At 41.8% G+C, this 24640-nt stretch overlaps 1 protein-coding gene across 5 annotated transcripts in view; it reads right to left on the reverse strand.

Annotated features, from left to right (window-relative positions):
- Positions 1-74: 74 nt before the first annotated feature.
- fam13a (family with sequence similarity 13 member A) overlaps positions 75-24640 on the reverse strand; it is a 53221-nt gene continuing 28655 nt past the window's right edge. For 2 of the 5 annotated variants that reach the window (XM_075463112.1, XM_075463110.1), the window contains 17 exons: positions 22455-22496; positions 22110-22298; positions 20001-20193; positions 15975-16033; positions 15608-15650; positions 9159-9312; positions 7007-7072; positions 4813-5026; positions 4580-4721; positions 4388-4469; positions 4092-4297; positions 3776-3859; positions 3280-3375; positions 2471-2554; positions 1661-1857; positions 1455-1556; positions 75-1353 (listed from right to left, as the gene is read on the reverse strand). In XM_075463112.1, the coding sequence (XP_075319227.1) occupies positions 1230-1353; positions 1455-1556; positions 1661-1857; positions 2471-2554; positions 3280-3375; positions 3776-3859; positions 4092-4297; positions 4388-4469; positions 4580-4721; positions 4813-5026; positions 7007-7072; positions 9159-9312; positions 15608-15650; positions 15975-16033; positions 20001-20193; positions 22110-22298; positions 22455-22496 (2077 nt within the window). In that variant the 3' untranslated portion in view covers positions 75-1229. The remainder of the gene's footprint in view (positions 1354-1454; positions 1557-1660; positions 1858-2470; positions 2555-3279; positions 3376-3775; positions 3860-4091; positions 4298-4387; positions 4470-4579; positions 4722-4812; positions 5027-7006; positions 7073-9158; positions 9313-15607; positions 15651-15974; positions 16034-20000; positions 20194-22109; positions 22299-22454; positions 22497-24640) is intronic. The other 3 variants (XM_075463113.1, XM_075463111.1, XM_075463114.1) reach the window with 3 other exon arrangements.

The raw sequence follows: 24640 nt of genomic DNA on the forward strand, positions 1-24640 counted from the left end.
ACTCATTTCATGAGCATTTTGCTCTCAAACTTTTTTTCTTCTTTTACACGTGAGGAGTGAATTATACCCAGACGTCAGTAAAAATATGATTTTATTCATGTTATGTACAAAATACAATTTATGTACTAAAATGTACACACTCAAGATTCAATAAGCCTGGCCAGTGTTCATGTTCAGTGAAAACAAAATTCAGACTGATAATCATCCATTTTGGAGAAAGAAAGGAGAAAAGTACTCGCTCACAGAAATGTAAACATACTCAGTAATCCATATTTACAGGAAAACAAACTAGCTCTGGAGAGGATGAGGCGGGAAACACAGACACACGCACACACTACAGTGGATCGTAGAAGCCCTTTCTCTCCTCAACACTCGCCCGGCCTCGTCTGTGTTAATCGGTGTGTGCAAAAACATACCGGTGATTTGGAAAAACAAAAGTAGCTTATGAGACATGGAATAAAGGTGAAGACGAAGCATGTCGATGTGCACAACATACAATCAAATGCTGAAGTAAGTACCAGTGTTCACAAAAAAAAAAAAGAGCAGTTTCATGAACATAACGGACATTTGGTTCGCTGTTTGCATCTGAGCCACAGTCTTTGGGTTGCACCGAAGGAGGAAACTACTACTTTTAGTGAGCAAGTACTCAATTAAACTTCTGATGAAGCCAAATGATTATTTCAGACGGTATACATATGGTCAGGACTGAAATAAAGAACGTTATTCATTAAGTGAATACTGTTAAGCTGATACAAATAGTAGGATCTCCCTTAAAAAAAAAACATAAATACACATATTCATCACAGAAATCCTCCTTCAAAAAGTAGCAATAATTTTAGACCTATTTTCTCTTTTAATTACGAGGGTTTTCTTTAACGATTTCTACAGTTAAACGTGAGGGAGAGAGAAAAAAAATTCTGATACATTAAAAATGGTCAAAATGGTAGAAATAAATGATCTGTAATTTAGGGGTGATTTGTGCACATGTCGCTTTGTCTGGAGAAATCATCCTGTTTCGAAGGCGATGTCTGGAGCAGAAGCAGCCCTCATGTGAAACCGCTGCTTGTGTTTGTGGGCGTCAACAGATCGACGTGCCTTCAGGTGGGCCGATTCCACAGCAGCATGACGCCAAGGAATGTCCCACCTTTTCCTCCAAGAGAGTGAGATGTGTTTGACTTTATGGCTGAAGTCTGAGCAACAGCCCGCTTAAAAGAGTCATTCAGTTTGTCTCAAATTAACTTAGTGGCGTCTCTTTTGCTGATGAGGACCTCCAGCAGCCGCAGTTTGGCTTTGACATGCTTGTATTCATGGTACTCCACTGCCAGCGGGGTGCGGTCCTCCTTCTGGACAGTTCTGTAGGAACAAGATAGCAAAAAAATAAGACGTGGAGCCACAAAGGCATTGACGTGGAAGCCTGCCTCTCTGCTGTGATTTGCTCAAACTCTTATTCTCACCTTCCGTTTTGTCTAAAGAACTGGTCCTCAAACTCCTTCAGGTTCTTGCGGATCCTCTTCTTCTCCTCTTTCGCCTCCTGAAGCTGCTCAACAAGCTCCTGCCTGTGACCGAGAGCGCAAACATTTAAACGTCTAACACTTAGGTGATCAGACACCCTAGAACTTTCGGCACAACAGGCGCGATGGTCACTAACTTCTGTACTTACATGGAGGCTGAGTGCAGGTTGGACAGCCTCGTGTCTGTCGTGTTCTTGGAGGGCGAAAGTTCATCCACGGGCGAAATGAAACCATCCACCTCCTCGTCCATGTGGTCCAGGAAGCTGAGCACGCTGAGGTCGGGCCGAACGGTCACGGTGAACTGAGTCTTGGTGTCTGTGTCGTCCTCTGAGCCGTCCTCCTCCTCCTGCAGAGACAAAGACACGTCAAGGTGAAGGAGATCAGACGCTGGCCGAGAGTGAGCGGGTCAAAAAACGTCAAAAATCAAGCCGGCTTCCGGGCTCAAACACTGCAGTGGGTGATGATTGTGCCGTGTTAGTTCATAGTAGTTATGAATCATTGCAGCACAGCAGCAGAATGCATTTCCACTGTCCTCGCTTGTGAGTCACGTCTATACTCATTAGTGCGCACAGATAAGAGTTAATTAGGGACAGTTTTCAACCTGGGTACATGAACTGATTTCACATGGGGTGTTATAATCATACCTGCTACATTAAAAGCTTCTCTGCTTACACCTGAAGTGTCACTCGGTGTTTACAGTGAAGCTGGGAGTTCACAGGAACAACAAATGTCTCAAAAGTGCTGCACATTTTCACATCACAATGATAGAAGCATTCGAACATCAGCAGCTACTGATTCAACACTTCTACAGATGCTGGTGGCAGGAAACAGGCAGCTGCCCAATCAACAGGCAGCAATCAGGTTCATTAGAGGGAAAATGGTAGTAAATAAAGGGGAGGAGGGGTTGGAGGGGAGCAGGGCGGGGTTCACTGATTATGGAAGCAGCAGCAGCTCTTCACCTTGATATCGTCGAAGAAAAGTGCGGTTTCACCCTCGATAATGGGCTGAAGGAGGGGACCTCTGCGCTTGCTGGAGGGAGAACCCTGTGGTGACGGTCGAAAAGGAGGAGTTATCTACACTGAGACGCTCACTCGCACAATGAGACGTTTTTCACAGCACGGCCACATGAAAGAAGTGCCGCAGCTGGGCTGAGACTGAACTACGCCTTTTCGCATCTTGCTTTGCTCTTTTTCTAACACGAGTGTGTAGAAAGCAGAACAGTGACGTCAACATAAAAATGCTGATGATTTGAAAAAAAAAAAAAAAGAAAAAAAGACTTGTTTGTCTATTTAGGTATAAAACTGACTCATGCAGAATAATCTATGATGGTGGACCTAATGTGCACTAAGACGATTAGGGATGGTGCATTATATAATAGCTGTCCTGCTGGGACAAAATGAAGATCATAACTTATATAATAAATATGATAAAAATGCCTATTAAAAAGCCAAGTATGTGTAATAAATTTGATATACGATATACGATATTTGATATTTGATATATATCACTTTGTGGTTAAGTTTACAACATTTTCAGTTTCTGGGCCTTTCCCTGCTCTCTTCCCTGTGAGCTTAGTCTCTTTACAAGAGGGGATCCTTTGAGCTCCTAAAGCTGGACTTAAAGAGCTTCAAAAAGGTGGACGACACGTTTGCGGCGTGCCTGCCACGTGTTTCCTCACAGCAGGCTCTGCAGCCTGCGCCATCAGGAATGTAACCGTCTGCAGACGATTTGTGAGGCAGCCGATGGGATGCTAAGATGCGATACTCACTATGACAGGGATGGTGGAGGCTCTGCACAGGATCTGCTTCACCAGGCGATATCTGTCGTACAGTGGCTTCATGATCTGCCTCTCGTTCTTGGTCACCTGAGGCAGCAAAACGGAGGGAAGCAAAGACATTTTGTTAGCACGGTTTTAGCTACTCGCGGGCTTTTCTCCGTGTCCCTGCAGACTAGCTCGCTACAGCAAAAAACTAACACAAAATGACAGCTACTCCACTTTGCCTCACTGACACGCTGCAGCCCGCTGCTTAGAGAACGAAGGCCATTAGTTACGATTCAGTGGAGCTAACAAAGTGAGGGACGAGAGGACTGAGAGGTCAGTCGTACTCTCTGATGCGCGCGCACACACACACACACACACACACGCACACACTCTCTGACTGCAGGCACAATTCACTGACTGATAATTCATACTGGCACTATAGGTCACAGTCACGTCGGATAGCATGGCTGGCGTGTATTCGTGTTTGTGGACGATGACTTACTGGTCGGCCGTGTATGCTCTCATAGTAGAGAAGAGCTTTCTGCAGGGCCACTTTCTCAGCTGCGATTTGCTCCCGCGTCATATCCTGCCAACAGGGAGGCAGGAAGTGAGTCAACACATTTCATAGGTGACCTGAGTTCATTCAGTGCTGCAAGACAAGTTATTCCTCCCGTTCAGCTTGAGCGCACACGGCTCTGTTTGGTGGCGAGTTCAAACTCTGCTGCCTGCTTCAAGGTTAATGCTCTATGTTTAACATCCAACATCTGCTCTGTGGAGGCAGTTATGTTTGTGAATATGTGCCACGGAGGTGGTTATACCTTGATATCCTCGGGCCGGTTCACCTCCTCCCTCTTCTCCTGGAGTTTCTTTAAAATTGACTCCAGGGTGCTCTCCACCGGTGGCTTTGGCGCCTTCTCCTGCTGAGGCTTCTTTTCCAGCTGAGAGCCGAAGCTTTTGGGAAGTGTGTTGCTGCGCTGACGCGTCAGAGGTGGCAGGTCCTCTTCCGACTTCATCAGCTTGTGTTCTGGTGAAGCACACGGGGACGCATTATTTCATTGAGGACGAGACACACCAATAGTTGCGTTGAGGAATGCTTCTCATGTGCGTGTTTTACCTTTCAACTGTTTACGAAGCCTGGCCAGTTCGTTGACCCATTTCAGCACTTCTGGGTTTGTAACTTTGTCACTGTGGGAGGGCTGGATGGAAAGAGCATTGAAACACGTGAAGAAAGATTGTTCTCTCACCAAGAATCACAAGAACAATAACAGTAGAAACCATGATAAATGAACAGGTCATAATGACTTACCCTGTATTTTCGCTCCTCTTCAAACCTCTCCTCAAACCTTTGGATCTTTTTCCTCAGTACATGGATCCTCTTTGTGAGCTGGGCGGTTGTCAGCTCCTCTCTTTCATCATCACAGGAGCCGAGAGATGAGCTCCGCCTACGACTGTAGAAAAAAAACAAAAACAAACCACTGTCACCATTAACAGTTCTCTCCGCCTTCCTCCATCTACCACAGGCTGTAGAAAACCACGTACCTCATAAACGAGTGTGCGTTTGGCGGTGAGGGAGGCACTTCGGTGTCGTCCAGATACTGCTGGCTATGTCCGTAGGCGTAGAAACGAGGAGACACCATTGGGTCAGTGTCCTCCTCCACCAGCTGGCGGATCAGACGCCCCCCTGCGTGAGGGGACAGGCGAGCTTCCTCGCGATCCATGCTCTCCCTCTGCAGCGAGTACGCCGGGACAGGCTCTGAGTGATACACAAAGAGACTTGTTAAAATGAGTCAGCGGGGGTTCTGCACACTCAAAACATACATGTTCGTGCAAAAGTTAGCGGGTTGGTCAGACGATCCTGTCAGGAAGTGCAGTGCGGGATGGTCAGGACACATACTGAGCTAGTCTTAGTCCACTTCATATCAGATATCTTTCATACTTCAAATGCGGTCATTGAATTGGAAACAATATCCTTAAGTAAATAATTATACCATCAAATCCCACTTTGTACAGCTACTTTACAAATAACATTAAATAACAAAACTTTATCTTTAAATTCATCCAATTTACAGAGACCGAATCTTATCTGTAGATTACTTATGACCAAGAAAGAAAAACTGTGAAAAAGAGGAATTATAGTTCTGGAAAAAACCAAAAGATGGCATCTTCAAATGACCTCTTTTGTTTTTTGACTAATATTTCAAAACCCAATGAACTTCATTACAAAAGAGACTTTAAAATATAATTGGATTTTCACCAGTCAGAATAGTGTTGATCTTGATTGCATCTTTAATTTGACATTTTTCTTTACGACCCACGTTGAACCCAGAGTTTAACAAAACAGAAACGTTTTGAACTAAATTCAAAACCCACCAAATACACTTTGTGTTGTGGGAAAGTCAAGCGGAAAGCTTCTTTTGCCAAAGATCAGCGCCATTTCTCATTCAGCACACACCAAAAGCCTCTTGTCTCTCTCTCTCTCTCTCTCTCTGCCAACATCATATTTGACTTTATCTTCTGTTGGGTGAGTCACTGGACATGATAATGCTGGGAAAAACAAAATAAATTAAAATAAAAAAAATAAATTAAAAAAAAAACCTTCCTCTGGGCTGCACAGTCACAGATGTTGCTCTAGAAACTGTGGGTAAAACACACCCACCCTGCTTCTCTCCACGTCGCCTGGTTACAGTCTCCACTCTAGTAATTACTTCTGGGGAAAATAGCCATGCAGATACCCCTGACAATCCCTAGGCTATTAATAAAGCCCGGATCTCTGTGGGATAATGTCAGGGCATGATCCCTGTTGAGAGGTATAGTGATGAGTTTGTGTTTTAGTTTCCACTCTGCACCGTGAGACGAAAGCCGTGTCTGCTCAACCATGTGTGACTGAGAGAAAGAGTAAATAGAGGAGTATCGTGTTGTTTAGGAGAGTTCTGTGTTGAACACAGAGAAGGTGCTTAAAATTCAGCAGTAATGGGGAGTAATGATGGGGATGTTGTGGAAAGGGAGAGAACTGGGACATCAAGAGCCAGGAGACTCAAAGTATACTGAGGAGATGTTACATGGAGAGAATAGATGGAGGGAGGGAAAACAAGCTCTGAAGGAAACCAACCGTCAGGGTAAACACTCAAGGTGTCAGTATACAACCTTGAAAATACGCACAGCCAGTCCAGAACTGTGCGCACATATTTTTCTTAGCTGGCTTGAGTTAAGGCATACGAGAAGTGATTTAGCTCAAATTCCAGCTTCGGAGTCCTGGGAGTCCTCCTTTACTTCTGGGTACGTGCAGTTTATCAAGTGGCAACTCTCTGGCATGCTGGCGCTGGCTCACAGCAGCAGGTTAAACTCCATCACACCCTAATGTCTTCCTTTGAGGCCCAGCTTAGCGCAACGTAGCCGGCCAGTAAGGCTCCATGGCATTTCAAATTAATCCTTTAAATCAACCGCTTGCTGTTGGTTCAGGATTAACTAGATTAATGAAACAAAAAACTTGCCAGTTTGCCATTTCACGTAAGTAAGTGTGTGTGCGCGCGCGCGCGTGCGTGCGTGCGTGCGTGCGTGAGTGTGTGCGCGCGCGCACGCGCGCGCGCGCGAGAGACACTCAGCAGTTATGTTCCAGAGCATTCAAGCATGTTGCCATGCAGTGGAAAAGGTCATTCAGACAACCATTTCCCTTCTTTCCTTCTATTACCCTGACATATCATTTACACCAACGGTGAAGTAGCACAAGACTTACCATCACAACAACTTTGATGGAAAATGCTTTTGAAATCAAGGAAACAGGTGTTAGGGAAAGGAGGATCTAGAGCAACAGAAGAAAAGAAAAAAGGCAGAGAGGGAGGAAAAGACATAATGAAGGAATTTAATTAGAGAAACAGAAGTAAAGGAAAGGACAACCTAACTGTTGCCTAAAAACAGGAAAGGTATTTCTGACAGATATCTCCTTAAACTCTCCACAACTGATGCGACACGTGAGTTTCGGCACAGTGTCTCTTCCTGCTGAAATGCCTGCCACTGTCATTCACCATTGCTGGCAGACAGGCAGGGATGGGGCAGAGCCAAATATCTGGTCAGAATGACAAGCACTGGCACAGAGTGTACTGGGACAAAGGTTGCAGACCCCTGCCTAATGCCCTCATCCATCCACATGTCCGTTTGTACAGAATTACGCCTTCAGTGCAGCATAGTATTTTCAACCACTCTACTGTTTCATTGGCCGATTATTCAGCTCCACTCCTCTTACAAGAACATAAATCATTCTTTGGCTCCCTTCGCTGAGGAATAATTGATAGTTAAGAAAGTTTGACTCAATACGTGTACACTGTAGCAATTCATGCTATGGCAAGCCCTGAATGCTTTCATGCTTGAAAGGCACCCAGAGCGACCTGTCACAGCCAATCATGCAGGTTCCCTGTAGTGTTCTAGGTGCCATGCTCTTATTTATGTATTCAGGACAGAATGTACAAAGGGGGGGTTGTAAAAAGAGGCATAAAGTTTACATCTAATACAAAATGTCTTGTCAGAGAAAAACACCCACTTGGATGAAACAAACAGCAATCCTACACTACACCATACCCACAGTCACCACTTTAAAAACCTGAACAATTAAAAAAAAAAAAAAGACAGTGCCTTCGTACACACTCAACTGACAAGTTGATCTCTCGGAGGACAGTGTTTTGTGGCTTCATGCACACACAGAATGCTGCACGACAAACAATAGCCTCTCACAGAGCTCTGGTATTTTTCCGAGTACAAGGTTTGGCCACTAGAGAGCTCCACAAAACATGCAATGAATGTCATGCTAATGCTCAAAACCATGAGGCTGTTGAAAATGATGGACTCATTACATGGAACAATTCTGCCAAGTGTCAAGCAGGAAACTGGTGGCGGTGGAAGCGAGCACCAACGTACGAAGCAGACAGAGGTCACCGCACGCTGCAACTTGCTCTTCTAATGTATTCACAAGTGCAAGGATGAACCTGCCGGTTGCCATTCCACTGTACAGTTAGGGGAAATATTTGGCCCTCACTGCCCACCTCCGCTGGGTTGCAACGTCATAACTAAACCATCAACAGTCTCGGGACACGGAAACTGTCATTTCCTTTTTGCACAAACAAACCTAGTAATAAGAAATTAAGAAGAGCTCTGACAGCAATAGAAAAAGAAAAAAAGAGAGAGAGAGAAAGAGAGAGAGAGAGCAGCCCTGCTGTATTTTGACTCTTGATGTCACAGCATCCATAAACTAATGGGACATTTTTCAGGGGTCGCTCTTGGGCTTCTGCACAGAATTTAAATTGTTTTGTTCCTGAATCAACATTAAAATGGAAACTGTATTTCTACACAGACTATTTCAACCAGGATCTGTGAGATCAGCCAGCTGACTGGCCCACTGTTATCACCGTTCACCCCCCCATGCTTTTTGACTGAAAATTACAGCTGCCACCATTTATAGCTAAACCTGCAAGACAATTCAACAACATAGACAGCAATTTTACATTCTGGTAAAAAAAAAAAAAAAAAAAAAAAAAAAAACACAACTCAGCTACTCGATCATATGTGAGATAAATGCACGACTAGCCAAGCCACGCCTCTTGTGTTTCTCCTTCGGATATAGGTGGCTGGAGGAGTTAAGAGGATCTTTAACAATTAATTTTGCAGGAGAGGCATAAGGAGCTTCATTGGGAGGAGGAGGAGCAGCAGCAGAGGCAGCAGAAGGTGTGCAGCTGCCACCCCAACATCCATGTGCAGATCTGTTTTTCTTTGAATATTTGTCTTAGAGAGTAGTCCGGATATTATGATAAATATTTAGAAATGTAAAGCGCACAAAACACAACAGTTAGCAGCAGCAGCAGCAGCAGCAGCAGGAGCAGGATGGCCTGCAGCCTCACCTCCCCAGTTGCTGTCCTCAGTCAGTGATGTCAGGTCCAGCCGGGGCACGTCCTCGCAGCTCGTCTTCTCGCACTCCGGGTCCGAACCGCGACCCTCTCCGATCCTCCCCGTGTCACAAGTGACGGGCGACTCCTGGATCTTCATCCTTAACGTCTGCACAACCATGAGAGAAAAGAAAACAGTGCTCAACAACAACGTCCAGCCCGTGAACACACTCTTTAAGTCGAGCCTCTCACTTCGGTCTGGCCCTGCCCTCACGGAGGGGGGCTGCTCCCTGGAAGCGATTGGCCGCCTCTCGAGCTAAAACATCCGCCCATCTGTGTTTGCCAGCGTCTGAGAGAGCAGGAGTAGCTTTGCCCCGCCTCGTCTTAAACCAACAGGAATCCCTTACCCCTCCCTCTTCCCCTCTCCTTACCCCCCCTCTCTCTCTCTACAGTAGTTTTCCTTTGCTTTCTCTATTGAGCGACATATTCCCCAGCCGAGCGCAGCCCTGGACTTGTTTGTTTCACAGCAGCGGCAGGGAGGGGCGGAGGGCCGAGAGGCGGGGACAAGAAAAAGTACACGGAATGTGATACTGTACACGTAGGCTGACGTGAGATTTTTTTCCATCTCTATCCCTTGTCGCTGCATACATAAAATAAAAAAATACCTCACAGGAGAGAAACTACCTCCTCTGGCACATCCACACATCCTCAGCTCACTCCACATTTTTATTCATCTACTGGCCTCTCCTCTCCTTATTTTTTTTTAAATCTCAAACTCAGATCACTTATCAACGATCAAAGGAGTGTAATCAAATTGTGGTGTATTGTAAATACTTTTGGGGAAGTGGGTCCACAGATCACTTAGTGCTAAGCCCTTGGGGTCCCATTTCCTCTGTCTGGGCGTGGGACCAAGCTATTTTTGGAAAAACAGACTCTTCTGGACCCCATTAATGCCACAGACAGCTTACGGGAAAGGGTGCACTTAAATGTGGTTACAAAAGCCCTTGTGTTTTTTTTTTTGGTTTTGTTTTGGTAATTCAGTAGTTGTGTTTGTTGGCTGGTGTCTGAGAGATTACGGTAAGGCGGCATAGTTATTCTCGGGTGTGTGTGGGTGTTTTGTGCTGTAGTGGAGGGCTCGAGGCCAGAAACACAGAGTTATCAAGTCTCCTCAGCTGTTACACGGGAAGAAACTCTGACGTGATGGGAATCAGAAATCATACAAAGTGGCACAGCTGCCCAGTGAGAACGTGCAGACTGTGACTGGCCAACAATAGAAATGTCCCCAGCGTGGCACTTACGGTCACCGTTGAAGGTCAAGGGACCAGCACAAGCCGTGCTCACAGACAACATTCAGGATTGCCTTATTACAGATCCACTTGGTATAATGTCATGTGAAAAAAAAACAACACCTTTTAGTTCTTCACGAATCAGGGCATGACGAAATTGATTTTGTCCTCACCAGGTCTTAAATTAGTGTAAAAAAGACCTTGGATGATATCATTATCTATTTGGCAAAAGTAAAACAAAATACAGAAGCGTGGTGTTGAAAACTGAGTCTGCCCTTACTGCTTCTGTTGGAATTAAAAGGGTGAGTAGCAGCCAGGTGCTGTTAATCAAATGCACTTGATTCATTCATCGTCAGCAAGTGTGAGCACCTCTATAGAGGCAGATGCTTTGGTTGTTTCCTGTCTGAAGCATTCAGGTGTGTGTTAACACAACGAGAAAAGACATCAGCAATGGTCACACAGAAGCAACGGTGCCCATCAGTCTCTTTCTTTCTGTCCTGCTATTCTCAGTAAACACACTGATTAGGATTTCATCTTTCTGTCTTAGGCATTACTGCTCAAATTACGGTGTAACGACCTTTTTTACCTGTCTGTGATGTGCCTGATACCGAATAAAACCGCACATTTGTATATCGAATCTGAAATTAAGTTAAGATACCCTAAATACTACTGAAACACTCAAGAAGTTAGCGGAGTGGATGCACTTAGTTACATTCCACCACCTTTTAAGTGTTAATTACATCAGACAGGTCAAATGCATCCTTTTGATGAAAACATGATAACATATGAATGTATTATTCACATCCTTTTTCTTAAGCCAGTGTAGATTTTGTTCCTTGTGAACTACTCTACTTGATGTTCTTTTTTTGTTAAATGTTAACAGGACAGCTGATGAAAGCCCTGCAATTAATCCACAGCTACTGTATATGCTCTGCACTGATTAGGCTTTCAATGAGAGGAATCCACTGGGTGAATGTTATATAATGCTGCGAGTCTCACAGAATAACAGGTTACCAACAGCTTATCACACTATCCACTAAAATATTATCCGACTCTGAAATAGCCCAAAGTTCCTTCAGCGAGACACACTTCTTCGGATGCCTGCCCTTTTCTATTCAAATGAGTCTTTAAAATGATAAAGAGCTGTCGGCTAATGACCCACTTTTACTTGATTAGTTTACCCTGTTTGTTTAAGCACGACAGATTAATCAATCTGCTGACAATAATCACAAGAAGAAGTGCTGCCGTAGGCTTTCTTTCAGGATTGACCAGTTTAAAGATGCTCTACAAAGATCCACTGTGGATTAAATTGAGCACAGATGTTGCAGCCCACATCACCCTGCAGTGATCACATATAATTCAGACGTACATGCACGCAAAGCACACACTGCACACACACCCTGGAACATCAGCCGGTGTGTGTTCACTCACTTGAGCAATGATTACATCACCGTGAGGTCCAGGTGGTGCAAAGGAGGGCTGATATAGATGAAGCTTCTGTGTGTGTGTGTGTGTGTGTGTGTGTGTGCATGTGTGAGGGTGGGGGTATATTAGACAATGATTAAGCTGTGACTGCTGCTTTATACACACAGATGTACAAACAAACACATGGGGAAGTTTCAAAGGAATTTTTGCTTTGACAGCAAACAGACAAGTATACAGTCACATGCACAAACCCTAATCCTTGTACTACTTATCTTTGAGGGAACTTGCCATTGACATCATGCATTCCCTAGCTGGTTACCCTAACCTCACCTTGGCTGTGGACATGCATACAGACAGCTGCGAGAACTCTGCACGTAGAGCTGCCTTAACTTGTGTATCTGATTGTTGTTAAGTGTGGAGGAGGCTTCCTACACAAGTACAGAAGATTGTCATCAACTGATCAACTTCAGCAAATTTGTTTCCACAAACCTGTCGGACCCCACAAGTATATGGCTGCAGCTGACGTCTGGAATACAGTAAAACATGACCACACGTACACATGGGGCACAGTCATGCATCTATGACCTCAGAGGACATTATACTGACTTATACTGACTTACTCCGACCAAAACCATAACTACCATTTGAATAATCCTAACCCTAACCCTGACCCAAACCATAACCTTAACCAAGATTTAGACATGGATTCACCTTAAAATCGAATGATTTATGTTCTGGTGACTTGTTTTCTGTTTCCATATGGAAAACACGCCCTTATATTGTAACTGTGTAAACCACCCAACATGATTAACATGAGCGTACACGCACGTCCTCTGTTGGATACATCTGCATGTGTCGCAGAGCTAATTTCTAAACTCACGTGTACATAAACACATAAAAAAGTTAATGATATGAGAGCCAACACACTGCCAACACTCAAGTTCTTTTCAAGCATGGGATGTGTAAACATTGGCTCCATCAATCTTTAAAAGCAACAGCTTTCTGACATTCAGGCACAAGTTAGCTTTAAATTCAAACACACCCGCAGCAGAGACGGAGGGACTGTGAATATTGTACATTTTCCATTTAAACTAATTCCCACAGTTCCTCAAGCGAGGTAATGCAGACGCTTTAACCACATGTCATGTTGCCATGAAAACTTTTATGAACTTGACAAGTGTGCCGTTGTGTCATAATTGTAATTGTGCGAAACACGCCGGTGGATGAGATCCATTTAAAGTATGGCTTTTTTTTGTTTTTTGTTTTTTTTAAATGTTGACAGCCAATTCGAGGTTTGCACGTGAGCTGGTGAAAAAAATGAAGCTTTGACTTCCCATTATCGGTTTTCCAGCGTTGCAACATGTTTTGACGAAGGGGTATCAATTTACACAGGCTGTCATACTGAGACACACAATACACAGGCCCACCGTGGATGTTTGTGTGCTTGAGGATCAATACTGTGTGAGCTGGAGGTGTGAAAACAGAGGAGGTCTTTGTTCTGAAATCCTTTCTAAGCAACAAGTATTGAGAGCAGTTAACAACAAGTAACTGCAAACCTGCTGTTTAGCTTATCATGACTGTTGGAAAAAAACTGCTGCAACAACAGTATTGTCCTTTTGGGATCAATAAAGTATTTTTTCATTTTGATTTAATTTCATAGCTGAAAAAAATCCATAACTTTCCGAGTATCTTGTTAGCATACAAATGAACAAGCTCTTTTTCAGAGGTAATTACCTGGAATAATCTGTTAATTATTTTGCGAGTGACAATTTAGAAGCAGTAAAAAAATGCCAATGGAAGCTTCCTGGGGTGCAACAGTGTCTAATTGTGCAAATGACTATGTAAACCCCCAATTAATGAGCAATGTTTGAAAAGATAAAGCAGAGAAAACTAGCAAAATCAAAATAATAAGTGCAGGCCTCAGGATTTCCTCAAGGCCAGCAAAACACTTTGAATTTATAAGACAGATAAACTGATATTGAATGATACCCTGCAACATCTGAAAACTGCAGTGCATGAGGCCAACATATAGGCAGGATCTGCAAGTTAAATAATCAAATTTACAGAGGAAGAAAAAGCCAGCCTGATGGTGACAAATGTCTGTCATGCTCAAGTTGCAAACCCAGTATTTATGACCAGCTGGGAGGCTGCTACACCAGCCTCCACTCAGAGATCGGCGACATGCCGGCTCCAGATGGCCACTCGCTGGCGTAATGTGGGTGTGGAGGCAGAGCTGCAGCCTGACCTGCTACCGAAACCCATCTGCTCCGCTTTGGAAAAGATTCACCATATTGGTTCAGCCCTGCACGGCTCAGTTTGGGGGTTCTGGTCCAGATTAAAACTGAAGGTGAGCAGATGGAGAAGCTGGCTCGATTCCTTGTGCCTGAGTTTTAGTTCAGGAAAACCCTCCATCCTGATTTTTATTCCTAAATTCCTAAAAACAGTCCTAAGACTGTTGAGCTGCCCCTTCTCCTCCAAAGCCACCTCCTGAGACAAAGGTCAGGTCATGGAGTTGCTGCCTGCCTTTCATCCTATTCTCTGTCCTTTCATTTCAAACGCAGCCACTCTCCCACCCACCCCTGCACCCCTCTCCACATACAAATACTTAGGTGTGGTATTTGATTCCCAATTAAAATGGGGCCAGCATATTGAATTTTTAAATGCAAGAATCAGCCAGCGTCTACATTTTTTGAGGAGGCTGAGAGTGTTTGGCATTGAGAAAGAAATAATGTTGGCCTTTTACAGGGCTTCCATTGAATCCATTATTAGATATGGGATTATTGTATGGTTTGGGAACCTGTCTATTAAATTGAAAGGTGAACTCCAAACTCTCATCAAGAGAGCGGGGAAAATAATGGGCATGCCCACTCCCACATCTTTGCAAGCGTTATTTGATGAAACAGTGAAAAGGCAGAGTCTGAAAATCTTAGTGGATGGTGAACATATTTTGCATGGTGAATATGAGACACTGCCCTCAGGAAGAAGACACAGGGTGCCGAAATGTAAAACGAATAGGTTCAAATTTTCAATGGTCCCTTGGTCAATTAGGCTACTAAATAATATGTCTTAATGGTTGTGTGTGTGTGTGTGTGTGTGTGTGTGTGTGTGTGTGTGGTGGTGGGGGTGGGGGGTGCATGTGTCAGGTTCTTTATTATAATCTTAGGTAGTGTTTTTATGTGCGTGTGTGTGTGGGGGGGGTTGTATTTTTATTTTAGCATCATATGTATAATTAATATTATTATTATTATTATTACTATTATTATTTTTATTATTTTTAATTTTATTTTTTTTAATACATTTAGGAGGTATGTGCAATGGATGTCCAAATGGGGTAGAATTACTGATGATGGGATGATAGGATCAAGAGGGAGGGTTGTGTGCACTAAATGGTTGTCTGCTGCGGGGGCTATGGCTGTAGGCAAACTAGGCTACAGTGTATCTATGTTTACATGTTTCCTTCTTTAGCATATATTGTATGTTTTTTGTGTGTTCCCTCTGTGGTACCTAAGTCGTGTCTAAGTCTTGTTCGTTCATTGTAAATCACACCTTCTCATGCCCACGCAAAATTTCTCTCCTGAAGAGACAATAAAAGGCGAATCTTATCTTATCTTATCTTATCTGCAGTAACATCCATCCCTTTCCCTCCTCCCTGTTTCTATGAACCCACCTTCTCACCTGTTCCATACTACTTCATTATTTCCTCCTCCTCTCATTACCACCTTCATTACTAAGGAGACATGAAACTGAACCTACCTGAGAAGCAGATCCAAGACCATCTTTTCTTGAAACGTCATTCCTGTAAAGTCCAACAGAAAAAAGCTTTAACATCAGCTTGTGAATCTAAAAGCTCAGTGCACTTTATCTTACAGTTAAAAACTTCAGAAAACCCAACACAGTAAATACATACATTCATGTATATATATCCAAACATACTGTATATCTGTGCCGCTTGTTCTTATCAGATAAAGTGTATGAATACCAGAGCATGTCAACCAGGTCTGCTGAGATAACTGACATGGCAGCCAGAAGGTTATCAATGTAAAGCAGTTGCTTGATTTACAGGTGGAACAACTCGAGTGTCTATAAGAAAAGAAAGAAGAAAAGATTTGTTGGATTTTACCCTTTATGAAGTGCATCCATGTGGTTTTCACCCCGTGTTTCACCAAGACATTCTCTGAACTGTAAAAAAGACACACATTTAAAATTTTATTGATTCTGATAACAATGTCTTCGGATATATATATTTTGTTTTTGCTAAAATGGAGCAAACTGTACACATGTTAAGAAATAAGAATTGTTATTTGATGGGTCCGTCCTTTCCACCACCTTTTTCCCTGTGTTTATTCTAAATGTTGCTTTGGATAACAGCCCCTTGTATTGTGTTAGCAATTTTGACAGTGTTTGCTCAGAGCAAGTTGCTGAATATAATGCCTGACAAAGACAATTCTTATCATATTAGCAATTATAAATCAACTTGCTGTGTAGGAGAACCTGTCTTTAATACTGTCCCTGATCACTGGAGGCAGTTGTCAAATAGAAATAGATAAGTTCACATTCTGGCTTATTTTACCAATCACATCAGCAAGAAAGACCGAGTTTTAAAGGGTGGCCCCGAAAGATATGAAAGACAAAGTTCATCTCAGTGCATTTTAAAGTGTCTTACAATTCTTCCTGAAATATATCATTAGGCATCCTTTAGAGTTCAAGCCAGTACAGAGCAAGGATTGTACTTTGAGCTTCATTCGTACATCAGTAATACAAGCTAGCGTGTTTATCAGTTATCATCTGCAATAAAATTTCCTCAAACAACCAGTATATCTTTCACCTGATGAACAAAGAAAATGAGAAAACGGTCAACTCAAAGAAAAAAAATAAGCCATGTTGTTTTCCCATCAACACCAATAAATAATCCAGGAAGCCTCTGGCTCCTGATTAGCTGTCTCTTGACCTAAAGAGCTTAAGTGCTCAGAGACAGCTGTTCACACCAACACGCAGAAATCCCGTCCATGCTCAAATCTTTGCTGTTATCATGTGTCACCTGTACTGTTACATAAGAGGTTGGCACGCAGGAGAAAAAAATAAAAACCATCCGACCGTCTCAAGTTGTGTTCCTTGAGTGAGATCGTATGCTTAACAAATCTGTTTCCATCAGTAAGTCAGTACGACAGCATGGCTTGCAGTTCAATTTAATATTAGCGAACACTGTTTGAAAGCCAAGTGTGAACAACAGTCAGACTTGATTATAAACAGTTGTGCCGCAAGATTGGTGAGCAGTGATCATGTAACCGCGGCTATCTGTTTCAGCTTCATTCTTCACATCATGTCCTCGTTTTGAGTTTGACCACTTTCACAGCTCCATGTATAGAACGGATTGATGACAAAATTGTTGCTGGGAATTAGTGCAGCTTCATGGGCAGATGACAGATAGCTGCTAAAATAGTTATCTGTCGACACTGGATAGATGAGCAAGCTGAGTTGTGCTTCTTTTCTGAAGCAGTTTTTCATAACTTTGAGAGGAATAAACATTTTCATGAACTATATACCTACTATCATTTTAGGATTTGAGAAAACAGTCGGAAATTACATTTGAAATGGGGAATATTTTGTATATTATATAAAACTAACTTAGGAATCTGACAATAAATCAATCAGCAAAGTTGTTAATCCCATTCATTTTTTGACCAAGTGATTTACTTTTTTATGTATTAATGTCATACCTGCATTTTCTGTCAATACAAAAATAGTTAATGTCAATACCCAACTTTGAAGGACATGAAATTAGGTGTCTACATACAAATGCTTTCCTTGCTGAACAAGAGGCTGACCTTCTCAAATGTCAGATGCTCTAAAACACAAGAAGCTGTGCAGCAGTTTGCCTTAATAAAACTGTTTAAAAACTGCACAAATGGTCATTTAGATTCTCCTCTAATGCATTTAGGGGGAAACAAAAAATGATTTTATATACCAATGTTAAATACCTCTATTGTAATACTATTTAGACTTAACTTCAGAAACGGAAGACGCTAACCCAGAGGGAGTGAGTTTTTTTTTCTGAAATAACTCAGTTATCAAGTATGCGTTCATCACCCTGAAGTGATAATAACATAAATCAGTGTCTTCACAAAGCAGCGTTAAGGTGATCCGCCAGATGGTTTGTTATGTAGAACCATCTGGGAATTCAATGTAGGATAGGTGTTTGGAAAAGAGCACAGTCTTCCAAAAAATCCCTGTCATAAAAAACAACATGCCGATCTATCTCTCATCTGAAATCTGACATACTACTTGATATGTAATGGTATAATAATCTAACAGACAGGGATTCAAAGTGTGACCTCATCCCCAGCTCTGAGCTTGACCGAACCCCCTCGGTGAAGCAGGGATAAATGTGTGTTATGGCATCTACTCCAGAATGCTCTTTTCAGGTAGGGGACTTTACCTCATGCTGTGAAACAGAAAGTATTGGACCTGAGCTCCATCAGTTTATTGTTTCAGACTCTCTCTGAGTGAGGCAATCCAAATTCGAAAACACGCTTCTTAACCATCACGTTTGAAACTGAAACACCAAGTAGATGGTTTGCAGAAACTTGCAAAATCGCCGTTGAATTGAGACCCGATCAGAATATTTTGAAAATAAGCGCACAGTTTTAAAGAGTTCCTCTCGAGGTTGAAAGCTGATGGAGACCAGCCGACCACCTCTGACCGTTAAATGAGGTCGTTAAATGCCTTTTTTCTTTAAAAAAGTACATGATATGGAGAAGTTTTGCGAAGTCCAGGGAGATTTGAAAAAGCAGATTGGCCGATTCATGGTTTCAAACCATGAAATACCAGTTTTAAAAGAAAAAACTTAAAAACATGGCAACATTAACACCACTACTCATGTGCTTCATCCCAGTACAGAAATGTGATTTAGTTTGCACTTGAAAAAGGAGCTTTAAATGTACAGTACCAACTTAAAAAAAAAAAAACAACAACTGCCAGAGCCTATGTAACATCAAAAATAATAACCTTCTATTATGGTACTGTATGTTAACACATGTCCAACCTTTCAATTCAATTCAATTCAAAATTGATTTATATAGCACATTAAAACAACCTCAGCTGACCAAAGTGCTTCACAATAGCAACTGCATCACATATTGAGAGAGTCAGCAATAAAATAGCAATAAGAATAATTTCATCACAGATAAAATAAAATTTTGAGATAAAATTAGCAATAAAAAACAATAACAGTAACAATAAAAGTAGCAAGCCAAGGTAAACTCCATTTCAGCGAGTGGAAGGCCAGGGAAAAGAGTTTAACCTTAGACAAAGCACCTTCTGTACACATTATGTTGGGTTTAGATAAAAATACATAAAGTTAACAAGTAAAACAAATGGTACTTCCCATTAAAGCTTAAAAGAAAAAGAAAAAACATCTTTGATACTTTACCATATCTGACCAATTTCTCTACGACAAATGAGAAAGCTTGAAACACTACGGCCTCCTTGAGTTCTCCCATATTCAACAGTTAATAGGACAAGTTCCTTTTCTGCTTTATCTCAAGTGAAAAAAAAGCTGCAGCTAATTGCATACTGAGAACTTGACTTTATAGCTGGACTAGTTCTGGAGAAAAAGAAAGTAACAATTAGCACAATACGCTGCATAAAAAAAAAAAGCTGTTGTAGAAGGACAGGGAACCATTATGTTGCCAAAGAGCTTTCTGTCAGCTTCTGTCCAGCTTACCTCCATTTAGCGCTTCGTGTTAACTGCGACTGGCTGTTATTCACAGTGACTCAGTAACAAGGATGGCAGGGAGTTGAGATTAATGTTTCATTATCACTGGTGTATTATTAGAGAATGTCAGTGAATATGTCAAGAAGTGTGCCAACCACTGCTTGAAACCGGTAACAAAATAAAACTAAATTTCTACAACATTGAGTCAATATAAAGAGTGATATCAGAATTTACTACCATATAGAGTCTCATACATAGTGAGACAAGTTAAATAATACAATCAGATTTCAATAGGTTATCTACTGATCTGCAGATGAGATCACGGTGAGAGAAGAGAAGAAGAAAAAGAGCAAAACAAAAACAAAAATACAGAGCAGGGGAGAATGATAGAAGATAGAAGATGAAAGAGGGAAAAAAGGCATTCTGACTCACTGTGTGGGCGGCCTGCTTTTCAGTGAGCTGCACTGAAGTCGAGTTGTGTTTTGACTTCCTGGGTTTGGGGGCTCGCTCAGTGTAACCACTCTGACCTCCCTGTGAGTCCACACTGCTGCCCGTGTCCTCCCCCACGCTGCCTGAACTGCTGCCACCGCTCGACGGGATGGTGTCTTTTTTGTTGTCTGCAGCTCTGTTTTCAGATGAATAAAGCAAGGGGGAAGAAATTATACATCTGCCTTCCAGCTGACTCTTCCGGATTTCTTTGGTCTGTGCATTTATCAGCTCGACATTGGATGAAATGCTCCAGGAAACCAAATGCCAAGGCTACTTATACTTTCTCAAGCAGACAATGAGCTGTTTACCTTTTGTGCTAATTCTATTTACAGTCAATTGAATGCCCACGCTCTTATTGATATTTTCTGATTTCTGTGGAATAAGACACTGTCAGTGATCTCTCCACCAGCTCAACAAGGATTAGTTTCTAACTGGGGTGACTCCAGTTGTTATGACTGTAACACCTCCAAATGTCTCAGTGGGCAAGCTTGCCATGCACAAGTAAAGCTTACAAATGGTTGCTGTAACCAAAACCCAACTGGAAGTATTATTTCAGAAGCACACTAAGGTCAGGCTTCATTATTGATATAACTAGATGTACAAAATCAATTTTTGCCTGTAGCTGACAGATAAAGATCGGCACAAGAAAGTTTCAACCTACATCCAAAGAAGAACAATCCTCCGCATTATATCTTTGATAGATTTTTATTTCTTGACATGTATAAAAAAAAGAAAAATTAAAAAAGAAAAAAATCACATATTCCCTCCGAGTTTCCTTTGAGGTGAGACTGTACTATTTACACACTGACTAATACATGTTATTATAAGTAACTAGTTGTTTTTGTTCTGCATATGAACAAGTAAAAAGGTTCCGAGTAATAAAAGAAACAAATGACACTTTGATGTTTTCCTACTATAGCAATGGCATTGAGGTGCCTTGAGGTGACATTTTTTGTAATTTGGCGCTATATAAATAAGCTGAATGGATATGAATACTATATGCTCTACATACTACAGTTTCTGTATGTAGAGCACACTTGATAAATATTCTTTTTAAAGTGCCCATGGCATGCTTTTGCATGTTTTCTGGCTCATCTGCAGAGGTAAAATAATGTATTATCACCTTAAAGGTATGCACATGTTTTAGTATTTCTTCGCAGAGGACACTTGCTTTATCCAGTAGTCTCAAACTCTCGCTCACAAGACTTTTTTTTCACCAACCTGGCGGCTTTCACGTTTTAGCTCCTGGATTTCCTTGTGTGGTCAAATTCTGCAGGCAGTGCGCCCCAGCTAGAGCGCACGTGTTATCCACTGCGACCACTTGAAAGAGCGGAGGATTTGCTTGCTACACTTCAACTGATTGGCAACTGTCTTATGAGCAAGAGTCAGTACAACACTGGCTTTGAAGGGAGACTGAAGCTGAGTTTGAACCTCAAGAGGTGAGTGACACTGTTTCTAATGTCTGTGGGGGCTGATGCTACTTTGTCTTAATACATTTGTTCAGGGTGCTGCCAAAAGTATCCATTTGTAGCTTCAACAACTGCTCAGAAAACAAAGTTACTCAGAGAAGCAACTGTAGTTTACGTTTACCACCCCCATGCACTTCACATATTGTGTATAATGAAAAAAAAAATTGCAATTTTGCAACAGTAAACAACATATTTGAAAAGCTAAAATGTTTGACAGAGGATTTTTTGGTTAGTTTGTTTCTTAGTTGTCGTAGCTTACTGACCATTAACAAGACTTGTCCATGTTCACGAGTCACCATCACGAGACTCTTCCCCATCCCCCCCCCCCCCCCCCACCCACCCCCCCCACCCCCCCACCCCCCCGGCAAGCCTCCAGGATTTTGACCAATCATGAGACACTTTGGCCAAATACTCTCATTCTCAGAAAGTCACTTCCCCCAGGAGAAAGCTCTCCCTTGCTCTGAAATAATTACAAACTATTCGGAGTAAGAAAATAAAGCAATATTCATTACTGTACTTCAGTTTTGTCACTATATATTCTGTTACCATCAACTGCCAGCTGAAGCTGCCTGACAGACTGTACCTGTTTCTTTCTCTGTGTCTCAGGCCCTCCCCCTGTTGTTCCCTCTGAAGCCGGTGTCTCTGCCGTGCAGTTGGCGTCACCCTGGGGCTTGAAGGATATGTGGTACAATTCTCTGAATGTTGATCTGCTAAAGGGTTTACGTCAAAGATGTGCTTCTCCACTGCTGAGTGTATGGTCTGGTCCAGAAAACTTCAACGAATGAAGGGAGAAAATGAGTAGATTAGGAAATTTACCAACTTATGTGCCATAGTTTTATATGAGCTGTAATTCTTATTAAAACAGTCCACTTTCATAATTGACAAAAGGGACATTACACTACATTTTATGTTACAAAAGTCCACATACTTTACCACATCTGGTCTGCAGCGGACAGGGGAGAGGTGGTTACTGGAAGGAAAACAAGAGGGGAGGGTTAATGCTACAGAAACAAGTAGTCACAACAGGTCACTGAGCAACACTGAAAATCCCTTAGGGCTCAAGTTCTGGGCCTGCGTGATCAGGGCATCTACGTGCATGGCTGAGTATTAACCTCAGCTGTGATCACAGCTTAAGTGGGTCCTATGAGAGCAACGTGGCTGGCCTCTGTGACTACCAGAGTTTATAATCATAGACCTTTATACAGATCAATGATATCACCTAAAATAAATGGGCATATGACGTCACAAATGAACAAATATTTCTGAGATTTTCTTCACCTTTTTCTAAGCTAAATGAGACAAATAAACACCTTTTATTTTCAGTTACAATAGAACAGCCTCCACTAGTAGAGGAGCTGTAGTTGAATGTCCAGATAAAACAGATAATCAAGAAAAGACGAACTGATACATTAGATACAGTTTTATGATCTGTTTTTATTCTTGATATTTTCAATACATTTGGGTTTTGGACTTAACTAATCAAAACAAGCTACTGGGAGACTCTTATAGGTTGAAATGGACCTTTTTTTCTTGTTACATTAAATCAGTGAAACACCTGAGAAAAAGTCAAATATTCCCTGGTTTCAAATGTATCGATTCTTCTATTTCCTAAAGCAATTTTGATTTGATGGCTTTATAGCCTAAAATCTGGACATTTTGACTTTTGTCTTTCAATACTTTGATGATTTTTTACATTTTTATATTCTGCTGGCTTCATCACGGAAATTGATCTAAATCTATCACCTCAAACTTGTTATTTATTTCACACACTAAGGCAACAAAAAAAAGTCGAGCTTTAGACAGGTCTTATAGCCATAACTGAATCATTGACTTCACACCAACTTTACATGGAAAACAGTTCTCCCAACAAATATATGTATGGATAAAACATCTTCCATAAACAACAGTGTTGACACTGACAGCACGGCTTGGCAGTGGACCATGTCAAGAGCACCGATAAAGAAAGAGATAAACATGGAGGGAATGTGAAGGTGACTCAAGTTAAAGCTCTGATAGATGATTTGTGTTGGCATTAACAAAGCTGTAAGGGAGCACTTTGAACCGATTAAAAGAAGGCATGTGAGGTTTTTATGACTTTTCACACCTGAGGCCATGACTGTTGCTAATCTATTTTTTATTTTATTTTTTTTACACGAGCAACATAGCAATTTAAAAGAAAAGAATTTAAAAGTAAAGAAGTAGACAGAAGAGTGGAACTTGCTCCAGAGGGCGCAGACTGAGCTGCAGGAAAAATATTGGTCAGCCACCTCAAAATAGACCTTGCTCTGAATGTCAGAGGTTTAAAAAAACAGAGAAAGAATTAATGGCTCACGAATGTTCGTTTAACCCTTTGATCTTGATGCCAACGAGTGCCTGCGGCATAAACTCATCATGTGCATTGGATATTGCATGTGTACTCATCGTCCCTGGTTTATGTTTTAGTGTCAAATGTGTTCATGAGAAAGAGGCAAGATTTAGAGAAGTGCCGAGACAATACAGACAGCATCTTTCTTATTTTCATCATCATGTGACCTTAGGATTTCTCCTCAAACCTGGTTATTTGACCGTGTATATTGGAAGCTGCTAACAATTCAAACTTCTCACGTTTTTTGACAGCAAACAGAAGATTTGCACCAAATCTTTCATATTTTGCATAAAAACCTTGATTTGTGAGTGAAGTCTTACAAAAACTCCTTAAGTTATTTACTGTACTCGAGTTTATTTTCATGACATCTTAAAAGAACGATCCGTGAGCATAACACCTGCTTCTAAGCTGCTGATGAAATAAACAGCTGAGTGTAACAGCCTACAAATGTCAAGGCAGAAATTACAAGTAATTAAATATCTTGCTACGGCTGTCAGCACCTCAAATATTCTTCAGGTCAACTCGGGATAGAAAACGTGTTGCAGTTTGGTAAAGGATCAGACCTCACAGACCAAAGATAGTCTTTTTTCCACTGACTTAGTTTTAACTAAAGATGCAACAGTGTGAAACAAGTGTGGCATGAGATGGGATCGTTGCCCAGTGTGGAAAAGAGACAGTGTGACTCATGATCTATTGACAAAAAGACCTTTGGCAAGAAGGATGAGTCACTGCTGCAGAAACACAACAAG

The sequence above is a fragment of the Odontesthes bonariensis genome, chromosome 4, assembly GCF_027942865.1.
Source record: "Odontesthes bonariensis isolate fOdoBon6 chromosome 4, fOdoBon6.hap1, whole genome shotgun sequence".
Taxonomy (NCBI): domain Eukaryota; kingdom Metazoa; phylum Chordata; class Actinopteri; order Atheriniformes; family Atherinopsidae; genus Odontesthes; species Odontesthes bonariensis.